This window comes from Phaenicophaeus curvirostris, chromosome 9 (genome assembly GCF_032191515.1).
Source record: "Phaenicophaeus curvirostris isolate KB17595 chromosome 9, BPBGC_Pcur_1.0, whole genome shotgun sequence".
Classification (NCBI taxonomy): domain Eukaryota; kingdom Metazoa; phylum Chordata; class Aves; order Cuculiformes; family Cuculidae; genus Phaenicophaeus; species Phaenicophaeus curvirostris.
Window position 1 is genome coordinate 33,876,407 of NC_091400.1, and position 19,379 is coordinate 33,895,785.

The following is a 19,379-nucleotide window of genomic DNA, read 5'->3' on the forward strand; positions in this document are numbered from 1 at the left end:
TGTGAAGCGTTCTTTAGTTCATGACAATATTCCCTTGGTGCTTTATTCCCCTCCTACCTAATCTTTGAGCACTCATTGTGCCACTTGAGTTTTGTGATCTTCTGCTTGATAATACTTAAGTTCCATGTGCCCCCCCCATGCACTGATCTGTGTGTTTGTGTGTGTGTGGTGTCTGTGGGGGGTTGGGTTGGGCTGGCAAGGATCTTTCTATTTTAGGGTGGTGTAAAAGAAGTAAGCTGTATAACATGATGGTTAGTGCTTCTCAAGTGAAGGTAAATGCAGAGCTGTTATGTGGTTTGATTTAGCCTCACTGCACAGAACTGGAGAAGTGGGTTGGTGAGAGGAAGGAAGATTTTTTTGAAAAAACGTGCGTATCCATAGGGGCCAAGGCTGCAAGACTGAAGGTGTATTTTTTCCTAAGGGAAGAAAACCTCTTGGGGTTTTGTATCCTTTCGGGTGCATCCTTGCATGACATGGCTGCATTAGACTAAAATACCAATCTCCCCCATTGCATAACAACACCTTGTTTCCTACAGGATGCTACTGCCACCACACCAGCTCAGCCTGGAGTTATAGTAGTCCCCCTCCTCCAGGTTAATCCAGACAGACAGCAAGAAGGCAGCTCCAGCACTCCACCACCGCCTCTGGTTCCATTTGGTCAAGGCTCCGTATTCTCTGAGACTGTTTCTCCTGGCTCGCCCTTGACTTTTCCAACTTTAGATGATTTCATTCCCCCACATCTTCAGAGGGGTTCCCGCCATAACCAAGCACCCTCCACATCTGGCACATTACCCTCTGTTTACCCAAAACTGCCATTCTTCTCATCACCACCTTCACTTGTCCCTCCAGTCACAGGGGCTTTGCACAGGGGCTCGAAGCCTGAAATCACTGGAGTCATCTCACATACAGTAAGCTTGCCAAGTACCCCTCCACACCCTTTTCCTAAATTTGTGTTCCCAGATTAAAATTACTTTCTCCTTGCAATACTAAACTTGAGAGAGGAGTGATGACTCACTCTGCCAGCAGCACGACAACTGAAACCTTGTTTATGTCCTGTGCTGGTGCATGCATGTTGCCTGCATTGTACAGCTTTGAACTTTCTATTGACTTCTCCCAACGCCATTCGACTGTCTCCTTTTGTGCCCATCCTGCTAGGTGATTGATTCACACCTTAAGAGTCTTCACAGGGTTTGCTCAGAATAATGAATTCTATATAAACAGAATAGCTGCAGCTAACTGAGCTCTTTAGGCTCTTTTAATAACATCCTTAATTGTGTTTGAATAACGTTTGAAGCAGAACAGTTAAACGTTGGTGTTGACTTTCTGTTCCACTTTGAGCCACAAGGCTGTATGGTCTCTATGCAAATCGCTGCTGAAATCAGTGAAAGATTGCTGGTAGTTTCCAATGACCCTCAAGCAATAATATCAGTTAGTGGCCCAGGAGTCTTCTGAGCATGTAGGTGCTGTGGGATAGATTAGGGGGAGGAGTGTCTCTTCAATTTGAAATTCCATGTCTTTTGCAAATTTTGAAGAATTTGGTCCATAACAGTTTCAACTTGGAATTTACTGTGTTCTTGGGTTAAATTTTGCTTGTCTTTAAGCTCGTCAGCCATTTTAAAAAGTCCTCAGGGATAGGAGGAAAAGTAGTTTTCAGTTAAAGTTATAGAGCAGACAGAATGTACCTGACCCTCCTTGTACTGGAAGTCTCACAGGCACCATACTTTTTATATGTTTGCGTGTAAGGGCAAGTGAGAAGTTTAGTGGAACCCCCTTCCTCTCACAATGATACTTTCTTTGCCCTCTGATTCTGTAGGGATCTAGCAAACAGGTAGGGGCGAGGGAGGAAAGACCAAGAATGATATTTTCAAAAATTGTCAGCACTGGCCTTTCTGCTCCTGTTGAAATCAGTAGGTTTATTACTGCAGAGAGCGATGAAAACTTGGGGGTGGGAGGTGTGTGTGTTTGTTTGTTTGTTTGTTTTGCTGGTTTGTTTTCAACAGAGCCTGTCTGTGGGCTCCAGACAAATTCAGCAAACATCCAAATCGTAGAGGAGCAGTGGAAATTTTACTAGACCTGATTTTTGTGAGATGAGAGTTTCAAAACATTTTTGGGCACGCTCACTTCAGGCATGTTGTCGCAGAGCTATTTTCCACAACGATTTAAATGGACTTTGTTCATCCACTTTGGTGAGGCTCCTGAGCCTATCCTGATCTGACATCCCTCCTCTTTGAGGGGTTCTTTATATTTTAGTTATCAAAACAAAGCTCAAACCCACCTCTGTCATAATTCTCCCTGCCTTCCACTCCTTTTCCCAAATTGCAATTTTTTGGAGTGTGATCGCAGCCAGCAAAATGGGCTGGCTCTTTCTCTCAAGGACGTCTGTTTCTGAAGACCATTGATTCATTTCTGTCCTCGTGAAGGGTTTATGGACTGGTCAGATGCTGACTGGAGCAAGATCACCTCCATCTAGTGGTACAGGATTGTTCTTTTCTATTTTGCTTCTAGGTTAGAGAGACTTGAGATGCTCGTTCTGATTCTGGCCAGTTCTCACTATGGTTTGTTTCTGAGCTCTGGTGCCAGGCCCTTGTCCAGCCCCCTCCCTGATGCTGGTGGGTATGAAGGGCATTGAGTTGCACTTGACCAGAAAAGCCAGGAGTTGATATTTTTCTGGAGCAATAGTCTGTGCATTTTCCGAAGGCGGGTAATAGTGATGAAAATCTCTGTGAATGCTCAGCTCTGTTTGACACATCAGTGGCCTGATCAGCATATCAGTCTGACAGTATAGAGTAGCACGAGTACAGAAATGTGCTACGCTGTTCCATACTGTCTTTGTTTGGATACTTGTTCCCCTTTAATGGTAATTGCACGTCTGAATTCCTTCAAAAAGCTTTGAAAAATCTCAGCCTAAACCAGCACGCCCAGTCTTAGTCATCATCCCTTCTTTATCTTTATCCCTTACTACCAACAAAAGCCCAGTATCCCTGGACTGAGATTTTTCAAAGATGAACTAGTTTTTGACGTTTCCCAGCAGACAGAGCCTGTATTTCTACAGAACAACCAGAGCTATGGTGATACCAGAGGTGGGTTTGGAATAAGCAAGCAATGGAGCTGGATTCTTTAGGAGAGCAAGAGCAGCTTGCTATCTGTACCTCAGCAGCAAAGCCGTGTTGACTATTCTCCTTACTAGAGTCCTACTTTTTACCCTCTATCAGTTTGAATTTTTTTTAAATTTTGTTATTTTAACCAGGTAGGTGTCACACTCTCTCCTGAGTGGTGATCCTAACTTTATCTTTGGACGTTCCACACCAAACTAGCTGCAATAATAATATTTCAGTCCAGAACTGCATGAGTTTTGCATGTCTAACTTCTCACTATGAAAGGAAGACTTCTAAAACAAATGTTTGTGTTTATATGTGTTGGGGGGAGGATGTCTGTCTTTCCTCCCAACAGATTTGCTCCTTTTTGGCACCCTGTGTTTGCTGCAGAGTGTCTGCACATTAATTTAGTGCCTCCTTTTGGGGTTGGAGTTGTGAAACCCAACACCATATAATTATAGTACTGTCTTAGCAAACTAATTACATTAACAACAAGCAGGGTAAGTACAAGGAGCAGGGTAACACTCATGCTTATGCCTTTTTTACTAAAATTTGCTGTGCTTATGTTTCTCATTCAACTTAAAATGTTTTGGGTTGGGGATTTTTTTTTCATGTTTTCACAGTGTAGCAGCTTTCTGCATGCTGCTAATGATGTGGTGTTCTCCTTTTCAGGACCCAGGTCCTGTGCTAAATGAAGTGCTCAAGCCTGGCACTGGTACTGACTACCCAACCTCCTTCACTTCAATCAACAAGTCTTCCTCTGCCTATCCCTCTACCACAATCGTCAATCCCACTATTGTCCTCTTGCAGCACAATCGAGGTAAGAACACTTACATATAGATTTTTGTGGCTCAGACTGAGTAAACTGTTATGCTGCAAGGAACTGGAGAATGTGTGCGCCGTGGACAATTAAGTCCAGGCTACGAAGAGCTAACAAAGCTGCCTCCGGGAAGCTGTAGTAACTGGAGCGTATGACAGGTAAGCAAGAAGATAGAGACACAAGACAATACCTGCTTTATCTAATTAAAACTTGTGGATCGGGAGCCACTCTGAGGTTGAGGGAGAAGCTTATAACTGGACAATGGACAAGCAAAGAAGTTATTTCAGGGTAACAGCATATATTCCCCATCAAGTGTCCTGTCATTGTGGGAAAGGGTGCATGCTCTCATCTATCTGTCAGTAGAAGCAAGGTAGCTTGAGATGGATACTCCCTCACTGGGAAAGGTGATATGTTACTTCTCATCTACTGCAGTGTTAAAGCAGCCATATTTTCAGTTACTGTGGGAGAGATTTAACCTTTGAATTCTTAGCAGAATTTACCCAGTAACAAGTAATCCACTTGCCTGTAAGTTTCAGTGTGGCACTTTGTTCTTCCCTTCATATCTGAATCAAATCCTTGAGCTCTGGGTTTGCATATGAATAGAAGAATTTTGTCTGTGCACTCCGGTGTATACTAATCTAAGCCTTTTTCTGCCGCACAGCAGCTCCTTCTAAAGGAATAGCTGCATCTTTTTACCTCTGGCATTAAAGGAAAACTTTGTTTCTACTTTTTAGTTCTCCTAATGGCTGGCATTACCCCATTTCATTGTGCGTCACTAAAGACTGTAGCCACATAGATGCAGTCCAGTTTGTCTTGGTTACGAATGGACTTAGGAAACTCTAAGACGGACAGATACCAGTCTACAATGCTACAACATACCGTTTGCAAAGAAAAAAAAGAGAGAGAGAAAACAGGGGCAAGGCCTGCATTCCTTAAATTGTAATAATTCTAATCACAGGTATGCATTTATGTGTTCCTTTGCAACCCTTCTTGTGTTATTTTTCAGTGCTTTTTTATAACAGATTTCATTCTTTGATCCTGAAGACAGTATCCTCAGTGTAACCCAGCTGATTATAGGGGTAATGAGTGGGTTACATCTTCCTTTTTGCCAGCACCTGAAGAAGCTTTGCCTGTGTGAGCTTTTTATGAGGTGTCTGGATTCCTCATGTGCTTCAAGAGGAGAAAATATTATTAGGGGCAGCCTCTTTTTTTCATCAAAGCTTCTTATTCTTCTTATACCAAAACTTCTTGTTGACTTTCTTGAGATGGGATACTCTTCTGGTTGTTCTTTTGCATTAAATATGGAGCATTTCAGTGCGAACCACAGAAGAATATGTTCTGTCTTTATATTTTAAGAGCACAAGGACAAATTTGTGCTATATTATGATCTACACACATTGATTCTGAGACTATCTATGTCCAGTTGTTGTTTGCTGATTATCTTTGCAGTTAACAATTTGTTCTGCCTGAATATGTCTTGCCCTGTGACCATTAGCATCATGATACTATATCCTGATTGATTGAAGAGCTTTCTGTCATCACAGTTTTGTTGACTGTGATATAGATCATGGCCTGATAAGCAACTTGATTGATTCTGTGAAGTGTCTCATTTTAATGCGTGTTTTTCAGGCTTTATTATTCAAACTTGTAATTTTCAAGAATCATATTGAACTGGTTTGCAAAGGCATCTTAGTCATAAATTTGTGTTGAGTGACATTGTATGTGTCATACTATCTGTTTATTAGTGAAATCCCATATAAGTCATTATAGTATTTTTCTTCTGGTATTATTGTCAACTTGACAGACAGGTGTCGTAGCCGTGACACTAATACTTTTCACATGTTGTCACAACATTTGCCTTCGTCCTTGTCCTGTGGCGTTTCCTTTGTATTCCAAGATATACTAAATATGAATGTTGATGGTGCAATGAGCTGCTCTCTCCATAACTTCTCTCTTTAGAGCACAAAACTTCTCTAAAACTCTTTAGTACAGTTTATGTGAGCATGCTAATTTTCAAGCATCTGACCTCAGTAGTTGTCATTGATCGTAGTCCTTAGTTACTGTTAAAGTAGAAAGTATTTCTGCGTAGGGCATTAGGATGTCAGAGTTTTGGGGAACTGTTTTTTTCTCCAAATGCAAGATGGAAGTAGTAGTCAGATGTGTCATCTTTTCTGCCGTCTTATTAACAGTTCCACTATGCCTGTTTGGTAAAAAGAACAGGATCATTGCTGGATTTCTGTTTATTCTTCATGTACCTCAAAACTTACTTTTAAGTCTCGGAGACATTAATTCCATTGTCATTTTCTTTCACTTCTTACTATATGTTACCTACTCAGAGTATACATTTCCTTAGCTTCCCATCTTTATGTGTGGAGAATTTCTTAGAGTTCCTTATGCTTGTATTCCTATCAGGGCTTTATCCCAGTGTGGCATTAAGATTTCTTTCTGTTAACTTTGTGCTTTTAAAATAGTTCTCAGATCTTTGTTATCTATTCTATTTCTGTCCTGGCTGGCATGATTCATATTTGTTTTCACTTTTATGGACTTTTTCTGTTCAAAACTGGTTTGGTCTCATGGCATATAACAAAGTATTACTAGCTTATGACCTGCCTTTGCCTGAATGGTTAATTATGTTTTGTGCTGAAATCAATTCCTTCATGTCAAGATAAGGTTTAATATAAATTTCTTGTGTGGTATGAAATACCCTCTGAATTAGAAATTTCAAAGTCATTTTAGTACTGGCAGTCTGAGGTCTCCAGTAGTTTAGTTAGTCTTCCAGATGAATAATGTGGCTTTCTTTCTCCTCAGTGGATTATTGATTGCTTTTTAAGGAGCTGCTTTTCTTATTCTCTGGAGTGACCTTTGTAGCACACATCACCAACTGTCCTATTTTATGGTTTATTTTCTAGTTCATTAATCCATAAGCGTGTAAGACACTTTGATTTGGAGCTGTCAGAGACTTAGAAACAGGTAATGGCATTTGAAGCACAGAAACTACACTATATACTTTTTGTCTGCTTGATCGTAGTAAGTTGAGATAAGAGATTAGGTTTTCTTCTGTTAGATTTCGGTGATACAAACTGAATAAGATTCATGCTTATAAAAAAGTCATTTCAGATCCTCTTTTTCATTCCTAGCACCAAGGTAAGAATTTCTTCAGTTCCTGTCTGTTGGTGTCTTGATTAATTTTCTTTTTGACACCTTTATTTTGCATTAGATGTGTATTCAAATACTTGTTTCCTCTTCCCCTCTTGTTACTGGTTTCAAGTCTTTGTCTCCTCCAGTGCTGCCTCCTCTAGGAGCTCTGAAGGCATCTATAATCATTCCTTTGTGTTGCCAGCAGTTATATTTCTTAGCTTGATCTTTTCTCTGAAAAGCCTACGAATTTTTGGCCTTTGCTGACAGTCCCAGAACACAAGATCAAGGGTGGAAGCCTCAGTTAGGTGGCGTGTGCCTGGGATTGCAAGCTGGCTCTGGCCAGGCAGGAGAGTGAAACAGCAGATGGCACCTGTTCCTTCTGCTTCTATCCATCGGCAGCTCTCTTTCCTACTGGGAGACATAAGTGAAAAGGAAACCTCCTCCTCATGTGAAAAGTTGGGTTTTTTTCCATGAAGTCTGTTCATCCATAATACTCTTTCCTCTGTGGAAGAAGTAAGAGCTTTCAAGCATCAACTCTTTAAACCATATATTTTTGTCAGGAGACTTTAGTGACTGAATGCAATTCTTAGTAAAGGTCATGGCTGAAGCTGAGACCATCCTCACTCGTATCTTTTTTCTTTTCTTGTAATACAGCAGCCTACTCCTGATGACCTGCTTAGAAGAGTGAACCCTGCAGCAGGTGGTTCCCATCTACTTTTCAGGTTCAGATTTCTAGCCCTTCCTTTTACCCATTGCACGTAGGGGATTGTTTCATATGTTGGCAGCTCTCATGTGAGCATAATGCATACAAGCAGCTTGCCATCAGTGGTTAGTGTAGCAGAAGTGCTGGGGTTAAAGAACTAAGTTCATAGATACTGATGAGGGAACTGCACTTAGTGAGGAGAAATATCGGTCTCCCTTGCTAAGATGATCCACTTAATACAAATACCTAGTGAAGGTGGGTTCTACTAGCAAACAGCATACACCTGGAGGGCTGTGACCTACTACAGACTTGCTTCGCAAGTGTCCTTTGGAACCCCAAGGCACAGTTATTTCCCAGGCAGGCATTGCATGGTGTGATTTATTATGAATATATACCAAGTGTGATTAATATATTCAAGTTTTGAAATCTTTGCATTAACAATATGAGCTTCTAGGAGTGTTTGCACTTTCTATGTCAGTAAAATAGTTTATGCTTTTCAAATGGCTTTCATACTTTAAATAAAAGGATAAATTCCTAGGGAGCAGAAAGAACAGACGGCTAAGATTTCTTGGTTTATTCCCAGCTGTGACTTGGCCAAGTCATTTGGGCATCGCTTTAGAAAGCAGCTGTGAGCATCAACTTTAGGGTGGTCAAACATGCTGGAAGATACCACAGATGTCCTGGTCTGGAAACTCTGTAGTGAAGGCCCTAAACCAAGGGGACCATTCTGAAAATCAAAGCTCTAACCAAGCTGTGACTGTGCGCAGGTTGCTGAATCTGTGGCTCAGTAGTATGTGATGAGTCTCAGCAAGAACTAACAATGATTCAGTCCACTTGTACAGCCCTTGGAAATGCTACAGCATTAATGTTCATGCTAGTGGTAACAGAGTTAGTCATCAAGTTGTTATACTCTGTGACTCTTTACTGGTTTTCAAATTCTCTCCTGTCCAACATTTTTCATTCTCTGATGTTAAGAAAAAATAAAAAATAATTTAAAAAAACGCTCAAATGTATCAGTGACTGCATCGTGAGATTTATATTATTCCATGAGGCTGCTGTGTGGAGAAGGGACCATGGGCTGTCACTTTGGCAGGGTATTTGAAAACAGATTCTCCCCAGCAGCTGCTGCTGTTCTGTTTACAGGGTATTTCTTACCTGTCAGAAATGCAGCACCAGAGCACTTGCTGTTTGTCTCACCCATTTGTTCTGTATTTTTTTGTTTTGTTTTGTTTCTTCCCTTACCACAGAACAGCAAAAAAGGCTTAGTAGCCTGGCAGGTATGATGTGAAAGATCTGCTACCCTCCAACTGCTGCCGCTGCTGGAGCAAAGCTGCTGCTTTGTTAGCTTGTGGAGTACCTTTTGCAAACACACTTCCCAGGAACTGCAAAGGAATTGGCATAAATACTTGTCCTGGCTTAGTCCAGGTCACTGAATGTTTGATTTCAGTCTTTCCTCTAAATGCCACCTGTGTGGCCACATGTTAATATACCGAAACCCTAAATTCTCATCTGTTCCACCTAAGTCATAAGATTAACATATAGTTGATTTTGGGGCTGCCTTTTTGAGCCTTTAGTTTTATTCCCTTGGGTCACACTCTCAAGTTTCTCTGCACAGCCATTAGAGTTAGTTTTGCTTGTGGTGAGGGGTGAGGAAGAGAAATGAAAATCAGATTTTATGTGACTCCAAGAGCAGAACTGTATCTGCCAGATGTCAAGAAATAGATTATAAAATTCTAGTGTGGGAGTATGCACGTGTGCTGCCACCTTTCTCTCCCTGTGCAGGTCTCTGCTCTTGCAAAGTTTGTGAGAGTCTCTCCTTGAAAGAAGAAAGAAGTTGTTTTCCTGGTCATTTCCCTCCCCACGCACCAAATGGAAGTAGCTCAGTCTGCAGTGGGTGTTATAGGAACAGAGCATTGTGCATTGCTTACCTGTATTTATTATTATTTGGTTATGGCCATGGCAGGGTAAATGGAGGGGTGGGAGAGAATAGTCTCAGGGAGTGCTGAAGCATTTTAAATAGCCCAAACAAAACCACAGGGAAGCTACTACTGTGCACTCTTGCTCTGCTGTGTGGGCCCTGGCCTAGCGGGTTGTCCCATGTGAGGAGTATCTGCCCACAGGCAGGTGCTGACCTGGTCAGCCTTCATCCACCAGGTCCCTTTGGTTGTGACACCAGCGTGTCCCTGCTCTCTGTCAAGGTGACAGGCTGCATAACAGCTTACACCAGTGGTGTAGAGTCATAGAATAACCAGGTTGGAAGAGACCCACCGGATCATCGAGTCCAACCATTTCTATCAAAGGTGGTGTCTCATTGGACACCGCTCATCTGTAAATTTAATGCTTCTCTCCAAGTCTGGTCAGAGGTTTCCTGTTGGTTTTCCCTTTTTGCAAGGTGTTTCCCTTCATATTTAGCAACTCCTTTGTCTTCTGAACTAGATATAGCCACAGAACAGTTTGTGACAGCCCAAATAATACTTGATTTGGAAGAATGAACATGTGGTGGCACAGCTGGGTCTGCACCTGCTCTCAATGTACCAAAACAGCCACTCAAAGCTACTTGCTGCCACCTGTCTTCTTGCTTTTTATGTCCTAGTGGTCACAGCAGTAAAACTTTTTCTGTCCAACCCCATAGTGTTGCTCCTGCTTTTGCACAACGATGGCTTAGGTGCCATGGACTGTTCTGACTTGTACAGTCTGGTTGAGTCTTATGGACCTAGGAAGGGCTTAACTGGCCGGTTGCACAGGGAGGGCTTGCCCTGTTACAACATGTACTGTCAGACAGCCCTCTGTCTCCAGGGTTTTCAGTCCAGCACCTTCAACCAGTTCTAAGTGCACTCCAATAAATAATTTCAAAAACTCCTTCAAAATACTGGTTGGCAGGTTTCCCTCTGGCTGTGCCGTGCTAGGTAGCTCCCAGACCTTCCTGTTGCAGTATTAACCGTGTGAATTCATGGCTGGGAGATAGCTGGCAGAGGCCAGGTGATGGGTTTTATTTTTTGCTAAATATTTCAAATAAAGATTTTTCTAACATCGTGGCTGTGGCATTGGGTAATCAGATGGTGATACATTTACCCTGTTGTTTACATCTCTATTAGGTATTTTGAAAATTATCATCATGGTTTCAGATGGTATCTACCTGGCGAGCAGCCAACTGCTTTTCCAGCACAGGAGCTAGGGAATTAAAGAAAAATTATATACATTTACCAGTGCTGTTAGAGAAGGACTTTGTGACCTTCTCTGGCTTTGAATTCTTCAGCCTACACAAAATAATGACTAATGACTTTTCTATACTAGAAGCTCAGGTCTTGTAACATCAGCAATGACAATGATAAGTGATGCAGGAGAGCTGTTTGTAAGGTTTGTAAGGTTTCTAAGGTTTGTATCCTCTCCACTTCCTGATCCACATCCAAAAACACACTTCCTTTTGATCATGGAAGAATGATTTATCTTCAGCTGCTATTACCGTGCTCTTTTTCTACAGCTTAGTAAGGAGTTGAGTAAAGGAAATGAGCCAAATACTCCTTACGAAATGGAGAGCTCTGTGTACCAGGAACACAAAAGTACCAAAAGGCAGTGCACACACATTCACAGGCAGGGGAAAATAGGGTGCAAATGCCAATCAAGGATTTAACAGGTACATTGTTCCATTTTGAACATTCATAAATGTTACTTCATTTTTTCTTAAAAAGGAGAAAAACGTAAAGTTTGATGGTAATTTTAAACCAGCCACTCAAACACAAGTCCTTCACGTACTGAATTTTGCAGGGCAGAATTGTGTTTGCACAAGGTACCAACAGATAAATGCTTTGTTATGCACGAGCCTTTCCTCTACTAACTGCCCCTTTCAGATTTCTGCACATTTAATTTTTTTGGGCGGTATGGTGATGTGCATGTGAGTAAACGTATCTCTCTCTTCAATGCATGCAGTGATATAAAAAGGATAGGTCTTGGCAAAGTCTTGATGAGGCAGACTGTAAAATCACGGATGTTTCCTCTCCTGAAAATCCATAAAGAAAAAGTCCTGTGCTGCAGCTCTCCAGAGCACAGCAGGGTTTCAGAGCCACCTGAGCTCCCTTGGCCAAGTGATGGTGGTGCCTGCTGCTACGTGTGGATGGCAGGCAGGCAGCACCAAGGAACTCCAGGTGGAAGCAAGGTGATCTGAAGCAATTAGTTGTTTGTGCAGACTCATGTGCAAGAGGAATCATATGTATGCTTAAACAACAGTGGAATTTGTTGTTCACAAGGTCTGGTTAGTCACAGAGATGAATTGAAAGTTGTATACTGGCTTTAATGAATGAGATAGGTGGATGCAAGCTGTTAAAAAATAGTGCCCCACTACCGCATAGGATGCTCTGTTTGATTGAAATCATTAGTAGAAAAAGATGCGTAGGAGACTGTCAATGATGCTTTTTGATGAAGAATGAAATTGCAGAATCAGTAATTGGTCATAAAAGACGAAACCACAATGCCCAAATGGTCCTTGAAACCAAAATTTGTTGTTTTCTTGTATGACAGCTGGGACTGTTAGGAGATCTGTGAAGGCAGCTACCTGAGAGATGCTAGCCTGCTTTTGCTGGCATCAAGCATTTTCTTGGTAGATTTCCTTCAGTCCAGATCCTAACCACAGCTAGCAGCGATGCAGTCTGTCTCATCAACTACCTTGCTAGGATTTTTGCCTTAGAAGATATTGTGACGTGTTGAAATGCTGAGATGAGATAAACACCTCCCCTCCTTTCCCCCCTCCACCTTGTCATTTCCAGATTCAGTGCCAGACAGACCAGTTTCTGATAAAGTTGATTCAGCGCTCATACAAGACAAGCTGGTTCAGGAGACGGTGCCAAGTGAGAAGAGGGCAATGGAGGAGAAGCGAAGCATCGTCACCGACACTCAGCACACGGCTCATCCCTCAGCTGGTGATATTGGCATTCCACTGAGGGTAAGATGACACTGAGCATGTGATTGATGCACAAAACCTAGGCCAGAGTCTGCCTGCCTTAGGACTCAAGGAATTCACTCAAGCTCCAGAGACTGCAGAGGTTTAAGGGAAGATAGAAATCTGGTTCCAATGTATTGAATTATGACAATGTATTGAATTATGAAAGCTTCCATTTGCTATCAGTGACTTGTTGCAACTGCCTGGAGGAGCATGGATTATTAAAAATTAATACTTCTTTCTATCATATTGGAGAATACAGTTTTCTGTTCTTCTATTTTATTCACAGACAGCAGTTAAGGGAGAGTTTTGTCTCATTTTAGCCATCTTAAAGGCAGGTATCTCTTATACGACATGTTTAAGTTCATTCAGTGTTCAGGGAAAATTATCACGAGAAGAATTTTTAACCTATTCTTACAACTAGTGTCTGGAGCAACTTGAACATTAAATATTTCTAACTGTCCACTGAATGCTTAGGAAATTGTTACATGTGACTAAGATAGGTAAGGTCTCTACTTATAGATGTCAAATCAGATTAACCTGCAAAACTTTTTGCACAATCTGCAGTTCTAGGCAGGTTAGAACTTAGCCCTGCAACACTTGCACATTATTAGTAACTGAAGTGAAGCTTCATTACATGTGAAGTTATATGTCTGAATGAAATTACTCATATTTCAATTCATATAGCAGAAACTAAAACTTTTTCATTTCTGGAAGATTCTTATGAACTTTGTAAGGCTGGTAGAATTCATGGTTGTGATTATTTATCTGTGATTGTGTACTTTTCCAATAGAATACGGACCGATCGAAGGACTGGTACAAGACAATGTTCAAACAGATCCACAAGCTAAATAGAGGTATTGTACCACAGATGTTTTTTATTTACTGTAAAAGACCACCTTTTTTGTTTTATTTGTGTGAAGAATTGTACTGGACGTTAAATAAAATCAGTTTATGTTAGCTGGGGTTTGCTGTGCACCACAGAACTCAACTAACACATTTGAAATCTCTGAAGTCAAATTTGAGAGAACAGTGGAGTCCAAGGGAAGGTCTCATTTGATTTGAAAGGTGAACTGTAGTGCCTTCATGAAATCAAGAGTACTATTTTAGTTCACAAAGCTGCTAACAATTCCATACTTAGAGAAAACAGATCCCTGAACTCCAGTTTTATCAACTAGTCCCTCCCTACACACACACGCTTTCAAAGGACATTAGGTTATCCCCGAAACTGTTGTGTGCATAAGAGCAAACTTTTTACACTGTAGAACTTCTGTACCTGCGTGATAAAGTTTGCTTTGAAGCTCACTGAAGCCAGTGGAAAAATTTCCGTTGATTTTTGGTGAGTTCAGAATCTGAATTCTGCTTTATCAAAACATAAAATTTTCTTCTTTCAAACACTAAAATTATGGTAAGCACTTGCACGCTTTGCAGTGATGCGTTCTCAGGGTATCTCCTACTTCGGGGCACATCTGTGCCTGGCTGCTGCTACGTTAATATTCTTTTTAATGTGTAAGAAATGGCTGCAATAGCATTTGCAGGCTGAACCCTCTGAACAGCCTGTTGTGCAGGCAAATGCTATTCAGAACTGTGCTTATATTATGTAATAAAACACAGCATACGCAAAACTGGATCTGTGTTCGCTGCTGCAGGTGCTGTAATAATGAGCTTTATGCATAGATAAATGCTGCGCTGCATGGAATGCAGTGAGAAACAGTTGAACTGCTTCCTAATTGCAGTGCTCCTAACAGACGTTCTTCAGCTCAGCCCGAGCCCATGCTTCAGAAGGAGGAGAAAAAGTTCAGTCCCCTGAACTTCCAGGACCTCTCGCAGGGCCCAGACATGCAAGGCAGCAATGAACAAAGAGGCACCTAGGTTTAATCATGCTAGAACATCAGCACGAGAGAGACTGTTCTGCAGCTTATATGGATTCTTGTCTTGCCCTTCTTCCCCTTTAAATCTGTCCTCTCTGTTCTCTTTTGCAAATCATGTTCCTCTCCTTAGACACTCCTGAAGAAAACCCTTATTGCCCTACCTACGTATTTCCTGAACTTCCTGAAATCCAGCAAAAACCTGAAGGTACTAGAAGCTTAGTGAGAGTATCTGTTGTATTGTGCTTTGAGCTAATTGTACTACAGCACCCTAATAGTAACTAGATTCAGGTTCTAGATTTCCATTACCCATGTGTTACACTGACTGGATATTCAGTTAAGCCATCTTGTGTGATGCGTGAAACAACTAAATCTTTGCTAATCCATTAATCTTTTTTTTTTAAAGTATGATACCATTTAGTCTAGTATTATTAAAGTAGGCAATAAAATTATATGGTAATAGAGAATTGGGGGATGAAGCAGAACCTCCACTTCACTGTGGATAGTCTCAAAATCCAGCTTTTCTCTGCTGCAGAAGACAATCCTTATTCTCCTACATACCAGTTTCCTGCGTCTACTCCTAGTCCTGTCTCTGAAGGTAATGATAAAGGACCATGTGTATTTTTCTGCACAAATGCTGCCTTATCAGTTTATTTTCTTCCTGGAGTTTTTTCTAATTGCTGAGCATTATGCTGCCTCATAATGATTTCCTGCACTCTAAGCATTGTCTTGACTGTATGATGCCGTTCTGGCTTTGCAGTGGTCCTCTGGCTTTGTAACCAGTATTTGACTAATGCTACAGACTTGAGGTTTGCTTGGTTTTATGCGCTTATCAGTTGTATTTGTGTGCAGTGATTATTTAACATGCCTAGAATGCTGGCTTACATGTAAAGACATGGTTTAACTGAGATTTCTCCTGTTCCCCCTCTCAGTTCAATATGTTTTTTTAATTATTTTCATCTGGGTTTGAATATTAGCACAATATTAGGGCCAGACCCAAAATGCCACTGAAATCTATTGGTAAAAAGGCTGCTTGTTTCAGTGAGTTTTGGATTGGTCCCTCAATATAGTCTTTTAAAATAAATATAGCTCGGTAATACAGGTTCAGGGCTGGCCTTATGTGCACTTGGCATATCTAAGCAAGGACAGAGCTTGACAGTCTCATCAACACATCCTGCAACTTGAAATAACACTGTCTTTACCTTATCCTCTTTATGTGCTCAGCAGATTCCTTTAAACTTCATGTACAAACCAGAATCCTTTGCAGTCACGTTTCAGGGATGGTGAAATAGCATCTTCTGCAGTGATAATAACGTCACTGTGTGCATATGCAAGAAAACACTTATATATGAGAAGCACTGGAACTCGCAGCACACATTGGTCATACGGACATTTCCAGATTGGAAAATGGTTGTTGGTGACATCCTTGTTGACTTGGTGCTTTGGTGTCACTTTAGAACCTGCAATTTAGGACCTTGCCTATTTAGCCTGTGCCTCAAGCCAAGCCTGGTGAGACTATTAATTAACCATTTAATTCATTGTTTATATTAAATGGTTGGTGTAAGTAGAAAGCATATAATAGGAGTTTAAGCCTGAGGTGCTCAAAGAAGACTAAGAGGTGTAAGGCGCATATCGCTGTTAAAATGAACATGGGCTGATGTCATACAGGTAACTAAGATGCTTGCTCATTTCTTGGTGGAACTTGTTGGTGAAGAGTCCTACCTTGCAAATCATAATGCAGTGTAAATGATTTTCTGTTGGCAGAAAGGTGTGTGGGTGTCAATGAGAGAGAAAAAGAGTCTCAGTAGCTAAGAGGTAAAGGAGTTTCACAGAGATTCAGTTTTATCATTATGAGTCTGAAAATCCGTTTCACTCCTGTCTGAAATAACATAGTTTACAAAACAAATGATAATTTAAGAGTTTGGTCTCCAATAAATGTCCCCTGTGCACTTACAAATGTGTGTATGAAAGTAGCTTATTGGTTTAGGTAGTTGAAATTGTGTTAGACCAGATGCTTTTTATGCTCAATATGTTCGGAAATGTTTCACTAATATTCTTGGGTTGTTTCCTTGATAAGGTTTCCACAGTATCTGATGTTGTAGGTGGCTTGGAGTGCGTTTCACATTTGGAAAATGTTTCAAAGTTACGTACACAATGGCAAAGTGTTTATACAGGTATAGATTGAAGCCTCAACTCCATACAATCAGTGTCAGAGATTTTTGCTTTGGGTTGATGCATAGAATCTTCTAGAAACCTCAAGACTTGGACTCCCCTGTAAAATAGAGTATCTAGAAACATAGAGAACATGGCCAATCCATGGAAAAAAAAAACAGCCTGCAGATTCTCTAGGAACTGAAAGGGAAAGCCTCTTCTCACTTAAGAAATCAGATTTTGAAAGTAGAGACTGGGGATAGTTAGCTTCATTAAGAAGGGTCGCACAGATAGAATGCAGATGTGAGAGCTAGGAGGTCTTGTTTTAATGCTCATTTCTGATTTACATTTTAATCTTTACCAAATCATTCCAGATGTCTGTGTTTCAATATTCGTTGTTATAAAGAGGAAGAAATGTAGACACTCTTCTTAAGATACTTGAAGAGACAAAACATACCTGTTCTCTTCATTATTGTAGATATTAGAATTTTACCAATTGGAAAATATCACTTATCTGAAGTGAATTTTTTATTGTATGATTTTCCTCTCTGAATGATGAGCTACAATGAATATTGATATTTATCTTTCTGTAAGTAAGTCACTTTTTTCATTCGTCATTAGCACTAAATAAACTGAGAGAAAATAATACGAGAGAATAATATGAGAGAAAATACTATGAGGGAAGATAGTTGTAGACGTTTGTTCATCTGCATTTGTAGGGATTGAGAATTTTGTGATTTACCAAGTATTTTGCTACCTGAATAAAGCCAAATTTTGTATCAGAATATCAGTCAATTTTGTGAAGAATTCAGTATAACAACATTAAATAAATAATTATTTTTCTGTCATTTAGGTTTAAAAAATGGGAATTGGCCTGAAAATTGACTATCACTTTTTTTTTAACCTAAAGGTCATGATAAGCCCACCAGGGTCAACAACCATCTGTTTGGAACTTAAAACTTCTAATTCATTCACCAGGAGAACCCAGCAGGGGAGCTAAAAGTTAAGACTTCTTTGAGCCTTCCAGAAAGGCTTGATTAAGCCTTGAGTACATTTTTGGGTCAGCTGCGTTAGCCTGATGTTTTTTTCCAGCAGACGCTAGTGGCTGTAGCAGCTGATTGATGTCCTCCTTGAGAGAAGAGCTGGAAATTGTTTCAATCTGTCGATCAACATCACAGAATTCAGATAACTCTTTTTTAGGATGTTCTTTTCTTACCTAGCTTATTCTAGCTTAATCTATTTTGGTTTTCTGTCTTTTTATCTCGGGTTTCCTCACAGAGGTGTTAGTAAAACCTTTGCTCACTGTTCTTTTTGCAGTGATTGCACTGCATTTTCCTGCCTTTTGCCTTGAAAATCCTGTGGATATCTCATGTGGCAAGTTTGAGCTCTCATTAGCAGAGAAAGGGTCTTAGGGTCCAGTTTCCAATCCCAGTCCCAACTCACCCTGCTACTACCTGCAAGATACTGATAGGTTTTCGATCACATCAAAGTCTCTTTGACCATCGCCTGTAGAGATCATGAGACATGCCATGGGGCACATCTGCCTTATGTGTTACAGTACCATGTTATAGTTGAATAAGGCAGTACGTGGTTCCATGGCCCAAGGCAGCAGCTGTGTCCTGGGAACAAGATCACTGTGTCGATGGAGTGTGACACTTTGACTGTCAAAGAGAGGTTATCCAGCTTGGGGGCCAGACCACACCATTCAGTTATGCTGATGTCGTTACTCCCTCTTGAATATCTCTATTAGCCTAGATATTAGGAAGAATTTATTTTATTGGTTGCCCAGAGAGGTGGTAGATGCCTCATCCCTGGAAGCACTCAGGGTCAGGTTGGATGGGGCTATGAGCAACCTGATCTAGTTGAAGATGTCCCTGCTCACCACGTGGAGGTTGGACTAGATGATCTTTGTGGTCCCTTCCAACCTAAACTATTCTATGATTCTATGATTCTGTGATTCTATTGTATCCTATAAACATGTGTTTCCTGTTAAAAAGTAAGCTCTTCAGACCAAGGACAGTCACTTTGTGCAGGTATGCATCTGTGCCCCATGCCAGGAATGTTATCTGCACTTAAAAGATAATCTGAGTCAGTTGACATACTTCAACTTGTTGAACAAGTCAGTAAGAGGAAGATGTCCCAGTGTCTATCGTATGTGATTGACAGCAGAACTCCTCAGCTCTATTACTGTCTAGTACCTAAGAAGTGATTTTAGGCATATACTACTGCTTTTAAATCCTCAATTTATCTTTCAGCTTTTGATAAACTGGATCTAATAACCCTTGCTGTAGAGGATTTTTGTGATAAAAGCGATTGTTTTCTATAGTGCTTTGAGAGCTTAGAGAAAGGTATTAGTGTAAGTAGTACATTAACACTTATATCTAATCTAGGAATTATTTTTAAACGTGATTTAAACTTCATTGGGATTTTCTTTTTTAGGATCCTCTCCCTGTGGTAAGTAGTGGGCTTATCACTCAAATTATGGGCAATGTATGAAATGAAAAGGGTCTCTGGTGCTGCTTGTTTGGGACTTTTTCAGCTTACTTTAGGAAATACTTTTGTCTTGCAGATGAAGATTCTGATTCATACTCTCCTCGCTATTCCTATTCTGAGGACAGTAAGTAATTCACATTTCTTGTGTAATGTGTCAAACAGAAAGGATGTGTAAAGC

General features: G+C 40.7%; 1 protein-coding gene across 50 annotated transcripts in view; it reads left to right on the forward strand.

Moving 5' to 3' along the window:
• SORBS1 (sorbin and SH3 domain containing 1) overlaps window positions 1-19,379 on the forward strand; it is a 119,170-nt gene that overhangs the window by 59,582 nt on the left and 40,209 nt on the right. For 23 of the 50 annotated variants that reach the window (XM_069863589.1, XM_069863596.1, XM_069863592.1 and 20 more), the window contains 8 exons: window positions 537-908; window positions 3,768-3,915; window positions 9,004-9,033; window positions 12,517-12,692; window positions 13,483-13,546; window positions 14,691-14,765; window positions 15,093-15,155; window positions 19,278-19,325. In XM_069863589.1, coding sequence (XP_069719690.1) covers window positions 537-908; window positions 3,768-3,915; window positions 9,004-9,033; window positions 12,517-12,692; window positions 13,483-13,546; window positions 14,691-14,765; window positions 15,093-15,155; window positions 19,278-19,325 — 976 coding nt within the window. The remainder of the gene's footprint in view (window positions 1-536; window positions 909-3,767; window positions 3,916-9,003; window positions 9,034-12,516; window positions 12,693-13,482; window positions 13,547-14,690; window positions 14,766-15,092; window positions 15,156-19,277; window positions 19,326-19,379) is intronic. The other 27 variants (XM_069863593.1, XM_069863605.1, XM_069863625.1 and 24 more) reach the window with 7 other exon arrangements.